The sequence below is a fragment of the Dasypus novemcinctus genome, chromosome 7 (genome assembly GCF_030445035.2).
Source record: "Dasypus novemcinctus isolate mDasNov1 chromosome 7, mDasNov1.1.hap2, whole genome shotgun sequence".
Taxonomy (NCBI): Eukaryota; Metazoa; Chordata; class Mammalia; order Cingulata; family Dasypodidae; genus Dasypus; species Dasypus novemcinctus.
The window spans coordinates 49,806,152-49,820,034 of record NC_080679.1 but is presented as its reverse complement, the minus strand read 5'-3'; the positions used below and the strand labels follow the sequence as shown (position 1 = coordinate 49,820,034).

General features: G+C 37.7%; 1 protein-coding gene across 1 annotated transcript in view; it reads right to left on the bottom strand.

Annotated features, from left to right (window-relative positions):
* DNAH7 (dynein axonemal heavy chain 7) overlaps positions 1-13,883 on the bottom strand; it is a 334,263-nt gene that overhangs the window by 173,572 nt on the left and 146,808 nt on the right. Inside the window, exons 29-33 of the mRNA XM_058300437.1 lie at positions 10,057-10,155; positions 8,083-8,331; positions 5,951-6,100; positions 887-1,069; positions 362-538 (exon numbers count right to left, since the gene is read on the bottom strand). Of these exons, the coding sequence (XP_058156420.1) occupies positions 362-538; positions 887-1,069; positions 5,951-6,100; positions 8,083-8,331; positions 10,057-10,155 (858 nt within the window). The remainder of the gene's footprint in view (positions 1-361; positions 539-886; positions 1,070-5,950; positions 6,101-8,082; positions 8,332-10,056; positions 10,156-13,883) is intronic.

Here is a 13,883-nt window from a genome sequence, read left to right as displayed (position 1 = left end):
TTTATAATCCAACAACCCATAAATTGGAAATGAGATATAATATTTTGGGATATTTTTACCCAGACATGGATATGTGGGTCTTTGAACAAAGAAAAAAATTTTAAGAGGAAAGTTTAGCACCTATACCAATTTCTCAAACCCTAAGATGTTACATTGAAAATATTTTTTTGGAGAGTAATTATATGAATTAAAATCTTTTTAACTCAAATAGTGAAAAAGTTTAAAATCAAACCAGCTAATAAATTATTTTGATCATTTAAAAAATAAAATCTTAATAAGGCCTAAATACAAATATTAAAATTTATATATTTGGCTAATTTGAATTTTCTATTTATTTTCTTAAAATTCCCATGTTTCTTACCTTTGTATGCTTTCTAATAAATTCGATAGAAACAGGGACCATTCTGTCAAATAAGCCTATTATAAATTCCTTCTGAAGAGCATTGACTGAAGTAGGTAAAAGATTTATCCACGACAACATCAGTGGTCTCCAGCCTAACATGTGAGGCTCCATGTAAATCATACCACATCTGGAAACCTGAAAAACCATTATTGTTTACCGTCAAGGTAATGTTTATAAAGGAAATATGACAGTATATGTACAACCTACAACTTTCAAAAAATTATTGGAAAAAGCCCAATTTTACATAATTTCATGTTCTAAATTTTTGTATATGACTTTACCAAAGGATCATAGACAAAGAAGAAAACATCCCTGACTTAAATTTGTCATGGTAACAGATATATCTGTTCTTTGAGAATCACAAATGGCTCTTCAAGGGAATTCTATGAATATTTCTCATTTTTAAAGTTAAAGTTGCAAAGTAAATAAACACATTTACAACATTTTACAACTTATAAGCAGATGTAAAAATTGAGATCTTACAGTGGCAGGAGAAGCAACTTCTAAATCCATTGGTTCAAAAATAAGATTCATTTGTGGAGACATCTGAATAATCTCCCCACTCATAAGACATAGTTTTTTGTTGTCATCCAGGACAGTATTCATATTCTCAATCCATACAGCATCTACTGGTCCATCAAAAACTAACCATTTTCTATCTGGAGTCTAGTTTATGCACATAGTGAATAAAAGACAAAAATATAATTGCAATAATGCAAGGAAATAGTTCAAGAATCATATTTCAAAATTTTTAAATTTAACTCCTAAAATTAATTTAACCATGAAAATGGAAATGGAAATGCACCCTTTGAGTAAAGTGTAGATGTATGTATTGTCCCAAAAGAAAGTTATCTAAACCAAAGACAAGACAGAAATATAAAATTTTCCTTAAGAGTCAGTTTTTCAATGGTTCTAAGCTCATATGTAACATGATTCAGAAAGCATTATGAGTAAAAAAAAAAATTGCTGAGGAAAACAGAATTTTCATTTGGATTGTCTAATATTGTGTTCATACAGAGTCACTACTCTTGCATGCAAAGCCAGATTTTTTTCTTCCTTCCACTGAATGAATTCACACACATACACACTCTCGTAATAAAACTGTCTCCTGGTGGTACAGGACATCAAAGCCAATATAAAATTCACAGTCCCACAATGATATAATAAATATGAAAATATTTATATGTTGTCCAGAATATAGCCAATGCTCAAGAAAATTAAGGGGTGGTGAGGTATTAGCTGGAGTACAAAAACTGATTCTTCTTTCCAGATCCTTATACATAGCCTTCTCATGTACACCGATGTTACCGTGGTTCACTTTTAAATAATGTGAACTTGAGTTGAAGTGGGGAAGGATTTGAATCCATCCTAACACAGTCTTAGTCTCTGTGACCAGCTTCACTAATCTACGAGATCATGGGTCTGTCTTGGGCTCAGGCCTCTTCACACCCACCCTCAGAGGCCAATTCTGGCTGTGTTCAGGAAACAAGGAAGAATCTGCACTTCAGCAACCACCTCAAGACCTACTTTCACTCATACTGCTGGCTTCCCATATCTACTAAACTTCACTCTGGGAAGCACAGCCATATAGTGGTAGGACCTGGGACTTCGCAACCTGAAAGACCTTCCTTTCAAGTTGATTCTACCGCTTTCCCCCTGAGTGGCCTTAACCATTCAGAGTTAAGAGTTTCAGTATTGCTCAGATGCCAACATCACCTGGTTCTTAGGAGAATTAAATACATAACTCAGGTGCATGATGAAGTAACCTGGGACCTTTGGAATTTAAATAAAATTAGCTCAAGCTATAATTTCCACTAATTCCCTGGGGCTTATGTTCTTTCTAATGGTCACCTCTGGCTCTGAGTCCTGCTGAACACCTGTACTAGTCAGCCAAAGGGGTGCTGATGCAAAGTACCAGAAATCTGTTGACTTTTATAAAATGAATTTATTTGAGGTAGACGCTTACAGTTACCAGGTCATAAAGCTTAAGTTACTTCCTTCACCAAAGTCTGTTGCCCACTGTGGGAGCAAGATGGCTGTTGATGTCTGCAAGGGTTCAGGCTTCCTCTCCCTCTTAAGACTCCATGGTCCCAGCTTCTTCCAATATCAACTGTAAGCTGGGATAAGTCTCATCGCTCTCCCAGGGCTCATTTCTCTCTGGGCTCAGCTGCTCTGCTTTCTCCACTAGGCCTGCTATAAACTTTCAGGCAAATGGCTCATCTCTCTTCCTGGGACCTCTGCCATGTCTAATGGAGCCTTCTCTCTTTCCTCATGTATCTGCTTCTCTGTGTATTTACTTCCTGGGGCTCCAAGATCAAAATTTCAACTTCCCTTCTCTGCAGCACAGTTTCTCTGTGAGTCTCCACCACCAAGAGAGTAAGGACTCAAAATCTTACTGACACAGCCCAATCAACGCCTTAATTATTATTTAATCAAGTCAAAGTGAAACCTCTGAATCCAATATAATCTAATATGCCAGAGGAACAGACCAGTTTACAAACATGATCCAATATCCTATTTTTGGAATTTATAAACAATATCAAACTGCTACAACATCCTCACACACATCTCACTCCCACCACTATTTCTTCCTTTTTTCCTTTTCCCTCTTTTTTTATTCTCTGGAAGAATTTATGTACAATTTTTCTTATAGCATAGATTTGTATTGTACCTTACCAGTTTCTGTTCTTTTTGCTTGTTTGTTTGTTAGCTGTATTTCAATGAGTTGACTTTTCCCAGGACACTATTTACAGGAGGGGTCAATGTGGAAGGTGGAAAGGAGCCAGGGAAGCTTTCCAGTTTTGAAACTTTAGAGCTCTTTTCTGTTTCCTTCCAATGTGTTGCCCTCAGCCTGTAAATTCCTCCTTTGCCCCTTCAGCCCTCACCACCGGACCTGCATTCTCCAGTCCCTTCACAGGCTGCTGCCATTAGATGACTCCCTCACTGCTAAAGTCACGGTTTTTGGCACTTTCTCAGAATTGCTGCATCCGGAAGTCTTCAGGATTTTGTGCTTCTTCTAACCTCTTCTCTTGTAGTAGTGTTCAGTTCCATCTCAAAATGATTTTAGTATTTTCCCCTCAGGGTGGAAACCCCATCATTCTGGGAGTATATTTTTTCTAGTGATTTCTGAACTTTGCCACTTCTAGGAGTCTTGCCATTCCCCACTCTTCTTTGCTCCTGTCTCTGTCTCTCTTTGGTTTCCGGATCACTGCTAATCTTTTGGAGTGTGTAAATTTTCTCTGTTATCTTATTTTGCTGAATATGTAACTTGTGGGGGGTTTTTTTGGTTTTCATTTTTGTTTTAATTTTTTTTGGACAATCAAAGTAGGAAATTCAAAACAAAGCTGTCACCATATTCATACCATACCAGAGGTTTCATATATTTTCCTACTTCCTCATTATTGTACTTTCATTTCCTTTCCCTGTTATACTCACACAAAGAAGAGTAAGACCAGATATTCTAGGAAAATGAAAAAGAATGGAACATTTAATGATAGCTTCTAGGTGCATGTTAGGCTAAGAATTATACTGTCTCATGTAGTGACATTATAAGCCATGCTTCTCTGTCATTCTTATTCTACCAATTAGGGAATGACCTGATTTAATAATGTGCCAGGGAAGTAAATGGTTAAGTAGCAGATCTGTAGTCCTTTCTTTCCAGTTATCAGCAGGATGTCCCAGGAAGGAAAGAATGTGACTTAGTCAAATTGGTGTGGAAACATGCCAATGATAGACTTACCAGTAAATCAAAAAAAAAAAAAAAAAAAGTAATCAACTAGAGAGAGACTATTCATGGAACACTTTTCAGTGGGATGTACCTGGCTATCTAGGATTGCTCCTGATACATAAATCCACTTATCAGATACGGTTTCCTGGGAAATGTAATGTAAGCTATGTAAGTGAGTATAAAATGGAGATAATTCATGATTATTTCTGTGTAAATAATGTAACTGCATACATTAACTAAAACTTCATATGTTAATCTGGGCCAGAGTACATCTCATATGGCATGAGAAAACCTTGGCAGCTGTATGGATGATGGCCTAAGACTTTTTATTTTCAAACTTTATTTCAAATTCAAAAAGATAAAAGAATAGAAAAAGGCAGCTCAACAACTTATAGAAGTATTACTCCTACAAGTTCCATCCAGGCACTTTTATCTCATCCAATTCCAACTACTAACTCAATTGTTCCTCTAGTGTTCAGAAAGATACACAGATGAACAGAGATTTGTTAACTGACATTGCTAAGGTCTCCTTATTAATGGAAAAAAAAAAGGAGAGAAAAAAATGCTTAATCATATTCCTACCTCATAAAACCAAACCCCATATTCTTTTCTTTGACCTTTAGCATTAATATAGCACCCTCTTTGCTTTTGCTACAAAAACATTACAATGTTGCTGTTAACTATAATCTATAAATTACATTAGATTTTATTTTTCCCATGTATCACCACAATCTTATCACCTTGTAGTAGAACATTCCTGTATTTATATTATTAACCACAATCCTCATCTACTGTCAAAATCATTGTTATACATTCCCTGTATTATCCTCCACTGTCCTCCAACTAACATTAATCTTCCTAGACTACTCATTTCAACTATAATCACATCCATCAATCAGCAGTGTTTCTTACATTCATGGTCCCAGACTTGTTTGCTTCATCTTTGCCTCATGATTACTTTTATCCTTGAAATGTACTAGTTGAAGCTTGATACTGGGCATGTGAGTCAAACCCTGTGTCATCTCATTGCCAATAAGAAGCAAAACTGAGATATGATGTTCTTTATATTTATTATACTGACTTAAGTGTTATTATCAGTTGGGTTCTTAGGTGGGTAAGGAGCACCAAATTCAGAATGGGTGGTATTCAGAATAAAGGAGACATTTATGAAAAAGAATGATTTAATGAACTAATTAAATTCCTCTAACTGAAGCCTGTTTTCCTCTTCTACCAGTCTTAGAATGCTGTCTATCATATCATCATACTCTATAATAATTAACCTACTATACATAGCAGAATAAGCTAGGAGTAGGCAAGCACCTGCTCCATCCACAAAAAGCCACAGGGATCTATCACTTACCTCTGCTGCTTCCCACAGCCTATTCCCTTCCTAACACACTAGAGGGAAGGGTTGGAAGTGTAAAACAACACTTTGCAAAGGTCTGCATTCTCTTCTGTAGGCACTGGAGTATATATAAAAAGTAGTGGGTGTGCCAGTGGGAGCAACCCGAAGGGTGGGCCAAGGGAGACCCGTTCCGAAGAGGCAAAGGATCATGTTATTCAAAAGCTCTCCTTCCTGGATGATCTGGCCAGGGAGAAAAGAGAATCCCTGGCTCTCTTCTTTTATCCCCAGAACAAATGTGGTCTCTGGCATATTTGTAGATGTTGACAATGTTTTTCCAGTAATGTGGCTTAAATAAACACCTTGAACTATTAATATAAATTATGCAAGTGATTGAAACAACTTGAAAACTCAGAAATTAGTCAGAAGGAAATACTATAAGCTTTTTTAATGTGCATGCAAACACACTAGAACTTACCATTGAAGAAGCAAATGCTCTAAAACTGACAGCAAGGATTCCGTCAGACCACTCGTGGGATACTAAATCAAACTGTCCATACAGTTGACCCATGGTGACAGACTTAGGATTTAACACAGTAATTTGAACCCTGTTTTCTTCCATTAGCCCCTTAATGGAAAAAAAAAATGCAATCATTTACTTTTTATATGTAACAATAAATTCAACTCTTCCCAACACTGCCTTCTGCAGTCACTTCTACCTCTGGAACTTGGGAAGCAAGCTACCAAACTGAAGAGCTAAGTTGGGAATAATAATAGTAAGAATTAATAAGCTAATAAGCTCAAGGTCTTTGCTTTCTTCTCTGTGCCCAGGCAGGGATGTGTCTTCCTAAACTCAGAAGCCCAGGAAAGCTCTATCATCTACTTTTTTTTTTTATGATTTATACCATGCCTCCACCCCCTCCCCCACCCACAGTTGTCTACTCTCTGGGTCCACTATCTGTGCACTCTTCTGTGTTTGCTTGTCTTCTCTTTAAGCAGCGCTGGAAACTGATCCTGGGACCTCCCGGAGTGAGAGAGAGTCACTCAATCTTTTGTACCACCTCAGCTCCCTAGTCTGCTGTGTCTCTTATTGCCTCTCCTCTGTGTCTCTTTTTGTTGCGTCACCTTGCTGCACCTGGGCAGCACTACTGCATGGGCCAGCACTCCACATTGGTCAGCTCTCTGCTCGGACCAGCTTGTCTTCACCAGGAAGTCCAGGGAATCAAACTGTGGACCTCCCATATGGTAGACTGGAGCCCAATCACTTGAGCCACATCTGCTTCCCTCTATCATCTTCTTCAGCAGGCTAGAGTGGTTGCCACCAAAGAGAGGTTTTACTCCAAATGCAGAAAGACTCGTGTGAAGCTGTAGCTTGTATGCAGTGACTAAGGAAGACTGACCGTTTTATGTAACCAAGTGTCACTCTCCAGAATTTCCTGGAATGAACCATTCTGGACTTTATAATTGGACCAGAATACATGCTGATAATATCACCTTCTTTTAAACTGAGTGGCGCAATGTTTGGTTGTTTTAGAGACTTGGCTTTTTTTTTTTTTTTCCCTCTGTTTGTTTGTTTTGCAGCAAAAACAATCAGTCCACATAACAATACAACAAAGGAACAGGACAAAAAAATACCACAAACAAAAAAGGAGAAAAGGAAAGCAAGCAAGCAGACAAGCAGGCACACAGGAAGGAAGCAGGAAGTAACATGGAAGTGTAAAAGCAGAAGAAACAGACAACAAAAAGAGGAGGAGGTAACATATCAGTTTGTGACAAAATAAATATAAATGAATTTAAATTACCTGATGACAAGATAAGACCATCATATTGGAGACAATAAAAGTCAAACTATTTGTACTCTATAAAAGGAAAATCACATTGACACCAGAAGTTATAACTAAAGACAAAGGCAAGTATACATACAGAGAAAAAGTAAGGGTTACAATATTGAAAGTTGACATAGTAGATTTAAGGAAAATAACAAGACAAGTAAATAATTTTAAATTTGTTGCAAGGAAAGATTCCACATGAAGATAAAATGATGATAAACCCCACCATAGGCTACAAATGTTACACTATATGAAGCAAAAACTATTACAAAAACAGGTAGATGTCGTCAGAAACACAGTATTAGTTGGAGAATTTAAAACTGTCAGAAATGTGAAAGAATTTTGAATATTACTTTATATGTGCATTTAAATATGTATATACTTACACATACATTCCAATTCAATACCACTATCAGTCAATAATACAAATTTGCATCATAAATCTAACCACCCAGAAAATAAAAATACTCTCCTAAAATATGAAAACCTTTAGATTTCTCTTTTTGCTTTGAGAGATTTTTCTAAAGTGCACATTACTACCAATGCAATTAAAATCTGAAAAATAAAGAAACAAAAAGTTTGAGAGGCAAATTTATGGCACACCCTTTTCTTGCTGAACTTTCTAGCTGCTCCACTTTACTTTCCTAACTTTATTTCCTCTTCAACTCATTTTTGTCAGATTTTAATTTGCCATATTAAGGGTATCTTTTAAATTACTTTACCTTCTTTCCTGCACAAAGCTGTTATAAATCAATAAATTAATGCATTAATAACTACTTACCTTTTCACAGATATCATTTAGTGCTCCAGCTAAGACACGATACGCACTGGTCTTTCCTCCAAATGGTTCTCCAACAATCATGAAACCATGACGGACAATCATCATTTCATATATTTGAAGAATCTTCTCAGAAAAGAATTTGGTCATTTGCAAATTCATGTTGTCACAATTGTCTTTGATAGCTGCCAGCAAATCATTGTAATCTGGTTTTGGTAATTTCACCCCAGGAAACAAATCTGAAGTAATTCCCTGTTGACAATTAATTTCAGAGTTCATATAGATGATACGCGTGCACAAAGAGGGGAGTGTAACCATGGACCCAAGTACATTTATTGTTATTATAGTTACTATCTTGTGTTAATGGAATAACTTGTAACATACTTTCACTCTCCCACCAGGTAGGCCATTGGAAATCCCTGGCAGTACCCTTCTGGTTGTCCCAAGTAACAGGGGAAGGAGGCAGAGATACCAAATGTCCTGCAGGGTGTGGGGCAGTCTAATGCCACAAGGAACTGTCCCAATCACAGTTGCCAATTGTGCTCCATGTGAGAAACACTGCTCAATAAATGTTCACTGAATGAATGTGCAACTGCATGAGAATACATCTGGTGAGGTATATTTCCATTTCCGAGATAGCTTTTACTCCTGAAAAATCTGTACAGTGCACTAGTACCAAGGAAATTGAGTGCAAACTTTAGGAAGAACATTTGAACCCTTGCCTTGCTGATTTGCTCTGTAAATATTTGCAATGTCAGCTCTAAATACGTTGTCCCTATGGGTGCCTTCAGAAGCTGGACCACCCACAGTGGAAGGATTGCTTCTCCCCTTCCCCGTGACAGCTATAATGTTGTCTGTCCTTACATGTGGGGAACTAACCGCCTGTATTCATTAGTGCAACATAGGACGTTCGACAGGAGACCACTCCCCCCTCGTAATATAATATTTTATAAGGGCTGTCTTGACCCAGTTTTGAGGCAATGGCTAAAAAACTGCCAATTCTCCTCATGGACAGTTTGCTAAGCCCACACCCAGACTGCTCCTAGTATCAAAATTGGACACTCATGGTTTACAACAAACACACGCCTGATGTCAGAAGGCCCTGATATCAAGCATCTAAGGGAGGACCCTTCTTCCTTGAGCCCATGGAATTGTACAAAATACCCAAAACACAAGAAGAAAATCTAGCTAACTCTACCTTACTTGCCTATGGCTCCAGTTTACTGTTACCATCTCCCCCAGGGGCAACCCCTCTGACACCGTCCATGGCAGCCTTTTCTCCTTCGGAGCCTAAGTCTTTCTCATCTATCTGGGTGTCACTGTGTTATGGTCCACCATCCAGAGATCCTATAATCATGCTAATATCTTGTAATTAAAGAACATCCCTTGATTTTTCTACCTGAGATGATGAGGAAGAGGAAAAGAATGATGCCAAATTATATTATGAAACCTTTCATCATTATTCTAATACTTCCTCTCAATTACTCCTAATCTAATCCTGGTATCCTACAGAATTAGTAAATTTAATTCTTATCTTAAATCATCCTGAAAAACAACTCCATAAAAACCATTACATTCATTAAAGAAATTGAGTTTATTTCTTTATTTCTTCAAGCTTTACTTTAACAAACATTTACTAAGTATCTACTCTGTGCTAGGGTTTCCCTGGTGTGTTAGATAAATCATTTTCTTTCACAGAGCCTACATTCCAGAGGAATTTATAAGCAAACATATTACGTAACTTTTGTGTGCTCATTACATTCTGCAGTGAAAAAAATACAAGTTAAAAACCCCAAGTTGTTGAAAGTCATCCAAAGTAACAAAGCGAAACACACTTCAAATGAAACAAGGACTGATCTGCTTCTCTGTACTCTTATGGCTGTTTTCTATAGTGAAAGTTTCTCCTATGGAGCTTTGCAAACATAAATATTTCACAATACATTATTATTGATACATTATAATAAACAATGTTCTTACCTCAAAGAGTGGCAAATCATGGGACAAAAATTTTGGCAGATTTACATCAATAATAGATCTAAGCAGCAAAATTTCTTCATTTTCATTTGGATATTTCAGCTAAAAGAAAATACACTCATGATGATATCTGCGCCTGCTAACTGCACCCTTCTGTGCACACATACACATACACAAATGCACACTAGCCCTAAAGGCAATTGAAAGAAATGCAAAAATGTGACTCTTATAAATATCTGCTCTTTTCATTTTATTGGGTTGTTATTAATGATAGAAACTGACATTTCCACTTGTTGAATTTTCTTCTTGGCTATAATAAAAACCTATGGTGAACTAACTACCTTATCACAGATGAGCTGGGTAAATTGTTGGCCAAGAATTCAATGTAGTTCAGGAGTTGTTACTGCCTATATATATATAAATGTATATATATATATATATAATTTTTTATCCCCCCCCCCTGCAACTTTTGTGTGTATGTGTGTGCTGTCTGCTCTCTGTCCATTCGCTGTGTGTTCTTCTATGTCTGTATTTATTTTATTTCCCCTCCCCCCTTGCGGCTTGCTTGCTCTCTGCTCTCTGTGTCCATCACTGCACTATTTGGAATTTTTTGCTTGTCTCCCTTTTTGTTGTGTCACCTTGCTGAGTCTGCTCTCTGCAGCACTGCTGGGCCAGGAGGCACTCTGCAGTGCTTGCAGGCCAGTCAGCTCTCTGCAGCATGCGGGTGAGCCTGCCTTCACAAGGAGGCCCTGGGATGCAAACCCAGGGCTTCCCATATGGTAGACAGGAGCCCAAATGATTGAGCCACAGCTGCTTCCCCTGTTGCCTATATTTTGCATGGGAGCTTGCTTATCCTATGCATTTGAGATCAGAAAATAATGATTCAAAGTGAGTAATCATTTTAAAAGATGCATTTAAATTTAAAAGATATAAGTATTCACTCATTGGCCAATATTTTGATGCCAAGGCCTTTTCTCTGAATGTAGCATTCTGTACTGTTCTTTTTGCAAAAGAAAATACATCCATAATGCATCATCTACTCCACCAGTTTTGTTGTGTTCTATTTTTTTTTAAGGGAATAATGCTCTTGAATGATAGTTATGAGACAATCTAAATATAATAAATATAAGACGACTTGGGAACAAACAAGCTGACTCTGAATATAATAAATATAAGAAGACTTGGGAACAAACAAGCTGACTCTGGGTAAGGACTACCACTCAACTGGTGGAGGCTGGAGCGGGAGGCCAAGCAGAGTGATGCCCACTAGCTGATATGTGTTATCTAGTGTGCTCTACAGAGAGTGGAGAAGGTTGGTTAACCTGCAAATCAGTTAAGTAGAGGATATTTAAGAAAACAATTAAATTTCGAAACATTTGTTGATATACCCAAGGTTTACTAAAAATGTGACTTAATTCTGAACTTGTTGCTTATAATCCATGACAAGTTTCAAATGTTAACATATATATGGACTCAAAATTATTTCCCTCAAATATTTCCCTCAACATTTCACTTCATCATGCATTTAATTTCCCAGACACTTCTTCCTTTCCTCAAGACTCCTTCTGCCTAATAAATTTCATGTTCCTGCCTGACTGGTCAGTGCTGGTGTCAGTCAAGTTCACAAGTCTGACTCTCCAGAGCTCCCAGGGTCAAAGGTAGGCCTGCTCATTGGGACATTGCCTTTAGTTCAAGTTAACCACCTGGACTATATGTAGTGTTGGAAGTCTGTTTTGCTATTTGAGAGGTTCTTTTTTTTTTTGCTGGCCCAAAGAACTTTTTCCCCTTATTTCTCATCTGAACCAAAAAGTTAATTTATGTAGTATTCATTGTGTCCAGTTGAAATAAAAGTGGCTTCATGATACTAACCAGTCTGGTTTTAATTCCTCAGACTCTGTATAGAGCTGAAAGTGAGAATGAAGAAAGTACCTCTCTACTTTAGTAAGGCATACTAAGGTCCCAGTGATAGGGTTTCAGACAGGTAGGCTATTCCAGGCTTGAAGCAAGCCTACAATTCCAGAGAACCTGAAGAAATCATTTAAGGGCCCTCTGGGGAGGATTCTAGGTGCTTGGAGAGTGTGGGTGGGGTCTAGACTGAACTAGATTGTGATTATTTTTAATTCATCTCAAAAATTTGATGAATACCCCAGAACTTGGTTGGCTCCTTAAAGTGCTTTCCAGGTAGCTTCCTGCCTGATGATGTATCACCAGACCTAAATCAGAGACTCTTATCTATCCAGGTCTCTCAAAACCCTGGGAAATGGGGCCATAAAGAACACAGGCCATGGCATTGCTTACAGATAATGGAGGGATCCAAGTTGTCAAAACCAGGTAACGATATAAACATCAAGCAAGGGTGACCCTCAGACTTGAATTCAAAACTGAAGAATATACAAGAAGTTCTATTCCACATAGTTCTTAGGGTGAAATCTAGCCTCAGGGTAGATAATAAGTCAGGGTGCCCAGAGCCTGGTACCAGAGATCCAAGGGTTAGTCCCACCCACATTCCCTGTCACGCCTCACCTGTCCCAAGTATGCACTAACACTACAGCTAAAAATAACTGCAGAAACTAGAACTCTGGGAAAAAGCACTAAACACAGTCTCACCTAGAGTAAGGAGCTGACTTGTGCCAAGTAGAAGAGAGACAGGATGAAAATGGCCTCACCTGGAGACCAGATAAACCTGGGATGTGGGCCCTGATGTCTGTTTGCATTCTTGAAGCTTTTGTCTGTTCACAGCCATCTGTCCATCTGACACCTTCCAAATACAAAGCATGTGTTCCTGCCACTATCACCCTTCACTAGCTGCTGCTGCCCTTGAGGGCTGGAAGGAGCAGGAAGGCAGCATGCAGCAGAATGTGGGGGAAAGTGTTAGTGATGATACTTGTTCACCCTGCTGCTAAGTGACCTTTGAGTTTCTGACCTCTCTAACCTCAAATTTTCTCATTTGTAATACGGAAATAAGACTCTGTCCTATGTAGAGAGACTTATTTTTAAACACATGTTTAAAATGTTTCTTGACACAACAGATATAAGCTTCAAAATATTCAGGCCAAAACATTCAACAATTCTAAATTAGCTTTTGACAGAGAATGATAGGATTCATTTGCAGGATTCATTTGCTACGTTAACTTTAATAGCTCAATTGCCTAGCCCAGATTTCAGGGATGACAGACACTAGAATAAAGCATTATCTTTCCCATTTTCTGACTATAATGTAATCCTGACATGTCAGGTTAATACAAATTGTTACTTCTGGTTGCTTTTGTTTACTGAAAAAAATAATGACTTGAAGTTATGTTAGGCTAATGTGGTGAAATAGAATATCACCACTATATATCAAAATTCTTTATAATGTTATTCCAGAAGATATTTTTAAATCATGTCTTCTACAAATCATGAACATGAAAACTCTACAAACTCCAAGGTCACACTTTGGTGCATTATGCTGCTAGATATAGCTTATCTTTCTTTCATAAAGAACTAATTGTTGTGTAGCTGTATTTTATGATTCCACAAAATACTTTCAATGAAAAGTTAACCAAGACTAAAAGTATTTTGGGTGTTCATCTATACAGATGATGACTAATACCATTTTTTAAAAAGATTTATTTTATTTATCACCCCCTGCCTCGTTGTTTGCAGTCACTGTTGGCTCTCGGTGTCCCTTTGCTGTGTGCCCTCTGTCTGCTCATCTTCTCTTTAGGAGGCACAGGGAACCAAACCTGGACCTTCCATGTGGAAGAGAGGCACTCAAAAACCTGAGCCACCTCAGCTACTCTAATACCATTTTAAAATGCAAACATTATATTGCAAATTTCTTACTGCTA